Source organism: Phaeoacremonium minimum, assembly GCF_000392275.1.
Source record: "Phaeoacremonium minimum UCRPA7 unplaced genomic scaffold PA7_03_scaffold_154, whole genome shotgun sequence".
Taxonomy (NCBI): domain Eukaryota; kingdom Fungi; phylum Ascomycota; class Sordariomycetes; order Togniniales; family Togniniaceae; genus Phaeoacremonium; species Phaeoacremonium minimum.
This window is the reverse complement of record NW_006921061.1, coordinates 100,342-108,347: the sequence shown is the minus strand read 5'-3', so window position 1 is coordinate 108,347 and position 8,006 is coordinate 100,342. Positions and strand designations below refer to the sequence as shown.

Genomic DNA, 8,006 nt, shown 5'->3' with positions numbered 1-8,006 from the left:
GTGGCTTCCCTGTATTGCTTACCCATCACGGCCATTTTTCGATTGTCATTACCTCAACAACACAGCCTAGACCTGGACACTTGCCCTGAAGATACTTCTCTCGAGAACAATTCCAAACCTGTGACTCCACTGGAAGGATAATTACTAATCATATTGAAGGGACCCTTGCTACCACCAAGCCTGCGATACATTGGACAATATCAGCTGGGAAGCTATGACAATCAACTCCAAGGCTGCGGGTAGGGCTGTTGCCACTCTCGCTCTTTCACTCGAAGGTGTACCGCCTCGGGGCACAACTACGCCGAATTTGCGTGGCCGCGCGAAGATGGCACAGAATTTCCGTCGCTGGGCGGCTAAGGCTGACGCGGCGAGCCATGGACACCTGTGCTCGCACGGTAGTGAGAAGACAACTTATTAGCCGGTTTTTACGCAATCAAAAGTGGAATGGGCGATTTGGCCATATACTTGATACGTGGAGACAGCCTAATTGAAATATGGGTATACATCCATCATTCGCGTATCCGACTGAGCTACTTCGCATGTAGGCACAGGGGGATGATCATACGTGTTTTCTTCAAGGTACTGGCAATTCTGTGGCAGATACTTTTTTGATTGTGTAGGTTGATATTAACTTTTTAGTTGAATTATGTATGTGACAAGCGTCACAGGACTATCTCTTTTCAGCTCCGGCCTCATAGCCTTTGCCTGTTCTCGATACTATGCCCAGAAAGCACGATCTTTTAGACGATCGAATCTGTCTCATAGTACGGATCATTCGGATCATATGGGAACTTTCGAATCACCACGTCACCGGTGTAGCCGTAAAGGTCATTCTCCGGGGGAGTGAAGTCCACGGTGCAGGTCTCGTCCTTCTGGCCGAAAGTCTCCACATTGCTCGTGTTGCCATCCGAATAGTCAATCCTGACCATGTTCACCGTCTGTCTGCTCTGGTCCATGAGGAAGTAGTTGCTCGGCATGAACTGGATGCCACTGTGAGCCGTGGTGAAGACAGTATTGGGCAGGTCACCCGTGTGCGGGACGTGGTGCATGCCGAGGTTCAGCCAAACGACCAGATCCTCTTGGTTCAGGCTCTCGCCATCGAAGAACTTTTCGAAGTTGACGGGTGGGTCGAAGACATCCTGGCTGTTGTATGGATGTGCAGACTTCAGCTCAGTGTCCTTCTGCTTGGTGATTTGAATGTCGAACTCAGCCCATCGGGCAGCGTTCTCGAGATTGGACGAGTCCTTGACAGTCAAGTGGGCGAGACCGGTGTAAGGTAGGATCCGGTATCCACGGAGCTCGCCATATTTGTTCTTCTCATCCTGGTTCACAACTAGAACTTGAGTTGCGCTGTTCTCACCCCAGTTGAAGCGACTGTTGTACTCATCGTTGATGAAAGATCGCTGAACTTGCATGGTGTTGCGGGGCTTGCCAGCGGACCACGGGTAGTACTTCGTCACCGGCACCTGGGTCATGAGCTGAATTGTGTTCGCAGTGCCAAGAATGTCGAAGTCAGCCTTGTAGTTGAGGACGTGATCGTGCATGCTACCACTGAGGTAATCATTGATGTGATAACCATAGTCACCATTGTGTGCGTAGTACGCAGACTGGATGTAGCCCGAGGCGCGCACTTCCACTGCAATGGAGCCGTCCATGAAGAATGTGTAGCTGAACATGTAGTCGTAGTTTCCAACAGTTGACACAGAGCGAATGGTGAAGTAAGTGTTCTTAGTGACGGAGACATATTTGCTGGTACTGTGTCTTTGCATTGGGAAATCCGCATCAAACTCAAACAGGCAAATGCTGTCAATGTGGGTATGCGTCGTCTCAGAGACGTAGAACGACGTGTTCAAGTAGGTAGCATACGAGGGGCAATCGTATCCCGGGACCAGCTCGAAAGCATACGGGCCGAAACCGTAGTATGTATCGAGGTAAGACACTCCTGACTGTACAGGGTCGTTGCCAGCATAATGCGCTAGAGCCTCTTGTAGACCGAGCTCGTAGAGCAGTCTCTCCCCCTTGTACCTGATGTCGTGTAGGGAAATGCCCGTATCACGCTGGAACCCAATGTAGAAGCTGAAGTCCATCCACTCTACGTATTTGGCCTCGGAATCGACTGAGAAGCGCGATCCTGAGGGCGCGACGGCGGTGGGAGGGTAGTAAGCATCCATGGGTAGAACAGGACCTTGTTGGTCAGTCGTCGCCCAGTCGCCCTCCACATTGGCGCCCAGCTTCTCAAATCCTTCGCTCCAGTAGGCAGCACGGAACTCCTCAGTGGTGGCGTAGAAGATGTTATTGTACAACCAACCCTCCAGCTTCCACTTACTGGGGTCGCGACCAGTCACATCAGACTTGAAGAAGAGACCGAGGGGCAGCAGCGTCTCGGCGTCGAAATCGTCAGTGGGGTAATTCCAGAATGTGTCCCATCGGATGACACGTCCGTTATCCTGCCACAGAGGATCAACTCCCCAGATGTCGAGAGTGTCATTGTCCAGACCAAGGGCCGTGCCGTTCCAGAGGTCAAGGGTGATATCAGCAACTGTCTGGCTGATGGGGTAGAGCCAATCGCTGTACAGCTTGTCGCCATCAGCGTCAAGATTCCGCACTTTGCCGCTGTTCTTCTTGGTCAAGATGTAATCAAGAGGCTGCCAGGTAGTCGTAGCATTGTCAATTGGGATCGGGCCAACCAGAATATCCTGGTAGTAGGGCTCGTCACTTGCGCGGTGATCCAGGACGACATGCGCGTAGACGGGAGGCGCCGTAGCATTGCCATCAATGTAGGCTAGAGCGTCCGTCTTGTTCGGTCTCATAGCCTCGACAAGAAGTCTGAAGAGGGTTCAGCAAGGTGCTAGAAGAGGCTGTCACACTAAAAAGAATCAATTGACTTACACCGTGTTGTCCCACTCCGTAGCGTTCTCGGAAACAGTAAGGTTGAAGTCAGATTGGGCGAACAACCATGCCACCACAGCAGCAGCGTCCTTGTCATTGAGTTCGCCCCATACATTGGACTTCGGAGCTGTAATAGCGGTCGCCTCGATATCAGGACATGAGTTACGGGGCTTGTTAGCCGAGCGTTTCTGCTCGGCTTTGCCACGGATGACATTCATCATCGCCTTCCGGCCCTTCCCCTTCCTGACCCAGGAAGCCTTGGGCTCCGGGCTAGCAACGACATCATGAACAAAAGACCCCAGGAGGAGGGCACAGGCAGCAATTGCGCCTGCAGAGGCACCTGAAAGCAGCTTCATGGTAGCTTAGAGGATCCAGAAGTGGCAGCACCAGGGGAACAAAGAGCTGGGGGAAGCTTCCTAGAGCTCTGGTGAGAGAGCTGCAGCTCGTCCTTTTTATCTCTCCGCAGCTCTCGCACGCCTAGCTGCAGGGGAGCTCAAGGGAGATCTTCCTTCGACTCGCGCAACGTCATTCAGCTGCATGTGAGGACCCCACCATCGCTAGAGTCCGGCGCTGTATCTCTTATCGCGACGACCCAGAGTCCTGGGTGGCGCTGCCAATGCAGGTCAAGTTCGCGCTAGTTGAAGTTGTTGGAGGGGCGCGAAGGCCGGGTCCCCTGGAAGCTAGTCCGTTGCCTTGCTAGAAGCTCTTGACCTTGAAGGTTGGCGTGGGAGAGATAAGATTCAGACGAATGTCGATTCGAAAAAGCCGTTCTTGGACTTTGAGAAGCTCACGAAGGACGGCGTAAACCAGGAAGGTGGCGCGTGTAACATCGCACACGATACAGAGGACAGAATCCTTCACGGAAAGCTGCTTAGGTCTTTTTTTATGGGATCGTCAATTCCATGTCTGCTTTTGCCGGCGGGACTTCATAGGCGAAATGGCATTGCATGGGCCAGGGAAAGGGAAGGCAAAATCCCCGCATAACAGGAACCTGGTCCATTCGAATGACAAGTCTGGGTGACTAAACGTGGTCTCGGGACGATCAACTGGTGTAAGTGGATGCAGAGCTTCTTCTGGTGCGTTCCGTTGCAGAAGAAGAGACAGAGATAGCAACCACAGCAGCCGGTGTACCGGTCACTAGACAGCGAGCCCGGGTTGTCTCTGATCTGGCACCGAGATGCTGCCGCTGGGGCTGGAGATGGGGCATGCAGCGCTGCTCCCAATCAGCCATGACTCGGTGGTCTTCCCGCAGTGGTGATAAGCCTGTAGGAGGGCATTATGAGCCGAGGAAGGCGTACAGACAAAGGACAGCCGCTGCACAAACAAGGCGACCGGAAGGATCTTTGTCAAACGGATGAGTCTGAGGCATTACGTCGCTGTAGATAAGCTTTCCCCGCTCTAATGGCGGATAATGCCTCTTGGAGAAGCATGAGGGGCAGCTTGCGTTCGCCATGCTTAGCCTGGAAGCTTGCCAGATGTTACCGTCTTCCACTAACCGAATCCCCAGTTGCAGCACGGCACAAGATCGGGAGACAAAAGAGACGGCCCAGTGGTAACGGGCTGCCTGGTGGGGGAATTGCTGAGCCGTCAAGACGCGATGTCGAAAAGAGACATTTTGTCCGGTCCGGTAGTCAAAGAGTCTGTCAAGCTAGGAGAAGAGAAGCTTGTCGGTGTGGCTCCCCAAGACTCAAACTTCTTCATCTTCTTATCAGGTTATCATGGGCAATCCTCCTGCCCCATCCAGCTAAGTCTTGTGGCAGTTGTTAGTGACAGCCACATCTGTCATGTCCGGAGGGGTCCGGTGGCTGGAAGGCTTGATCAATCGAGCTTAGTCACCGATATCTCCAAGATCTGCGGCACTTGCTCTTTCGGCTGGACATGCTCAAAGTGGGAAAGCAACAAATATACGGTGATCTAATCTTGTTGACGTGCCTCTATCGACCTCGCTCTCGGAACTGAAAACAACATCTAAACTCTGTCGCGAACCGAATCGAACTACGATAGCAGGATGGAAGGGTTTATATACATGGTAATGGGTGGTGAAACTGAGGTAGGCTAAAGCTGCCGCCGACAAGAGCTGTCAAAAAGCTGGGCGTAAGCTGCCACAGCCTACTACCAGTGTCAGCCATTGGCCACGAGACACCTACGATCGGCTACGCGATGGCCTCCACCTCAGTCCTCTTTGGATTCGTGCGCTCGACTCGGTCACTCTCCGGCTCGATTGGCCTGTCGGGCTCCACCTGTTCGTCGTCGTCTTGCTTCGCGCCATCGATCACGGCCGGATACGCCGCGAGTCTCCGGGGTCTAGAACACCGTCAACATTGAATAAGAGAGGAATATACTAGGGGAACTCTTACAGCAGATATCTGATGTCGACAAAGTGAAGGAGACAGGTCATGATTAAGACTAGGGCCCAGAGCGCAATACAACTCTGCCAGGCATACTTGTCTGCAGCCCGTCTATTAGTCGGGTATTCCCCATCTGTTGAAGGGCAGGAGGAAACATACAATAAGGTGCTTGAGATGCGGGCCAAACCAGTACCTGCGACCATGCAAGAATCGCATACACGCCGGCGATTGCATAGCCCAGGATGAGAGTTCGGGCTTCCGGATCCTGAGGTAAGCTGGTCTCCGTTAGCTGCATTCTACTTGGGTCCGGCATAGAACACATACAGATCAGAGAGCCACGACATAATCAGAGGCGCCGTTCCCAGACACAGGTAGGACATGAAGTAACTGGCATAGGCAGCCGAGATGGGCGTCGAATTGGGATGTCTTGTCCATATGCTCATGATGATGGCCGGCAGAAGCCCAATGACCGCTAGACGGACTTGTTAAACTGCTGGAGCTCCAGGCTGCCTGGACGCTTTTCCTTACCTTGTGCAATAATCAAGGTCCATCTCGTTTGAAAGAGATCAGATAGTATGGCCCATACCCAGACTGTTGTCCTGTCAGTACTTTTGATCGAGAGGCCAAACGTAGCAAGCTTACCAAAGAAAACATTGATCCCGCCACCAGCTATTGGGATAGCGTTGACCTTTGATGTTGACCAAACCGGTGTGCCATCCGCATTCTTGAGGCTCTTTAAGAAGAGATTAAAGTAGTTATAACCATAACTGGCCAGGACGGTGGCCATGTACAATATCGGGACAAAATACGCAACCCACATCCTCGTAGTCCGCTTTGCGCTGGCCCATGTGATACGCTTCGCTTCGGCGCGTCCATGGCGTTCCAATCTCTCGTTTGCGGCACGCGCGTGGTCGCTATTGAACCAGAAAGCCCGAGGATTAGGCATATTCGGGTAGTCAGGCAACATGAAGAAGCCAGCTAGTCCTACGCAGACGGTCATGATGGCGTTGATGACAAAAAGCCAGCGCCAACCCGGAAGCCCATGCGTTCCGTTCATCGTCTCCAACAGGGCGACCTGAAGAGCACCAGACATCATGTAGCCAATGGCTTGGCACGAATGATAAATGGCCATTCGTTTGGCAAGCTCAGTGGGCGTGTACCAATACATGAACAGAGTCATCATTCCAGGCCACGCGCTGCTCTCGAACAACCCCAGAAACACTCGCAGTACGTAGACATGCTTTGCGTTCTGGGCCAAGGCTATTAGACCTGTGATGACCCCCCATCCAATCTCCAGTCCAGGTAGCCAGTAACTCGGCCGGACATAGGTCAAGATGACTTGTGACGGAATGAGCATGAGACAGTATGACACGTTGAAGAACGTGGAGAAGTAGTTCAATTCGTTCCCGTACAGGCCGAGGTCCTCTTTCATGCCGGATACGTAAGCGGAACTGATGTTGGTCTGATCGAGATACTTGATAACTTGGGAGATGCAACCATAGGACATGAGAAACAGGTCGAGCCGGCGAACCAGATCACGCTCCAACGGTGTGGTCTCTTGCTTCTGGAACCACACCAAGCGACTCTTCACTCTCTGCCATGGGGGTTTCACATCGTGGGACGCCATGATATCGATGCTGTCGTCTTCGACAGGGTGATCGTGGTAGTTGTCTGCCGGTTGAAGAAGCCCTTCGCGAGCCTCATCGTCCGCCGACGCATGGCGCCGGCGCCTGTTAAATGGCATCTTCCCTTTGCACAACCAGGTCACCGGCTATCATGTTGCAGTAGATAAGATACGGTAACGTAAGGTAAGGTAGTATCCGACTGCTGATCGCTGAGAGCTACGGCAATTGTCCACGGTCAGGCCGAGATAAAGTAATGGATAGACCCGGTGCAGCATGCAGTCAGAGGATTGGATCAGCGGACCCCTACAGGACAGAAGATCCACTGCGTCCCACCCCCACCACGGCGCAGCATTGCTCACTGGCCGGCGCTGATAGTGCGCTGAAACACGGCAGGCCGAACCGACCAAGACCTCCGGATTTCGGCCATCATAGCGAATGCGGCTCTGTCAATCCGGAGCTTCATGCAGAACCAAAACCGCCGTATTGAAGACACACGAAGCTGTTGAGCGGTCTCCAGATTTCTTCGACGTCCCTTTTAGTCTTCAATTCGATCTCCGAGCATCGTCGTCGCAGGGTTTTGCAGTCATCATGGTTGTCATTGAAGTTGGGGCTAGAAGCAGCCTACCAGTGCCAAATCCCTGCCTTTCTTTCTGGCAGCAGACCACACGCTCGTTCCCTCATCTGAATGCCAACAAAGACGCCCAGTTGCCTTCAAGTAGCCCTTATGTTGTGATAGGATCTGGTATATCAGGCGCGCTCACAGCGTTTGAGCTGATTGAATCAGGAATCCCCGGCAAGGACATCGTGATCATCGAGGCGCGCGAGGCGGCAAGCGGTGCAAGCTCAAGGAACGCCGGGCATGTCCGGCCAGACGCTTTTCGCGGCTACCAAGTATATGAGAAGATCCATGGCAAGGAGCAAGCGCTCAAGATCATTGCGAATGAGCGCTCCGTCTTTGACAGAATAGACGCATTTGTCAAGAAGCACAATGTGCCCTGCGACTTCAACCCCACGACAACCTTCGATGTGTGTATGACACCGGAGTTTGCCGAATTCAACGCAAAGAGCTTCCAGGAATTCAAAGACGCCGGAGGCGATGTGTCGCACATAATATTTTACGAGGGCGAGGCGGCGAGGGAGAAGA

General features: G+C 52.9%; 2 protein-coding genes across 2 annotated transcripts; both read right to left on the bottom strand.

Annotated features, from left to right (window-relative positions):
* Positions 1–740: 740 nt before the first annotated feature.
* UCRPA7_2182 (putative copper amine oxidase protein) lies at positions 741–3,245 on the bottom strand (the record flags this gene model as incomplete). The annotated part of the gene is made up of 2 exons (XM_007914755.1): positions 741–2,826; positions 2,890–3,245. The coding sequence occupies 2 exons, from the start codon at positions 3,243–3,245 to the stop codon at positions 741–743; spliced, it is 2,442 nt and encodes an 813-aa protein (XP_007912946.1).
* Positions 3,246–5,042: 1,797 nt separating this feature from the next.
* Positions 5,043–6,981, bottom strand: UCRPA7_2181 (putative major facilitator superfamily transporter protein; the record flags this gene model as incomplete). The annotated part of the gene is made up of 6 exons (XM_007914754.1): positions 5,043–5,193; positions 5,247–5,337; positions 5,397–5,512; positions 5,562–5,709; positions 5,766–5,828; positions 5,880–6,981. The coding sequence occupies 6 exons, from the start codon at positions 6,979–6,981 to the stop codon at positions 5,043–5,045; spliced, it is 1,671 nt and encodes a 556-aa protein (XP_007912945.1).
* Positions 6,982–8,006: the final 1,025 nt, after the last annotated feature.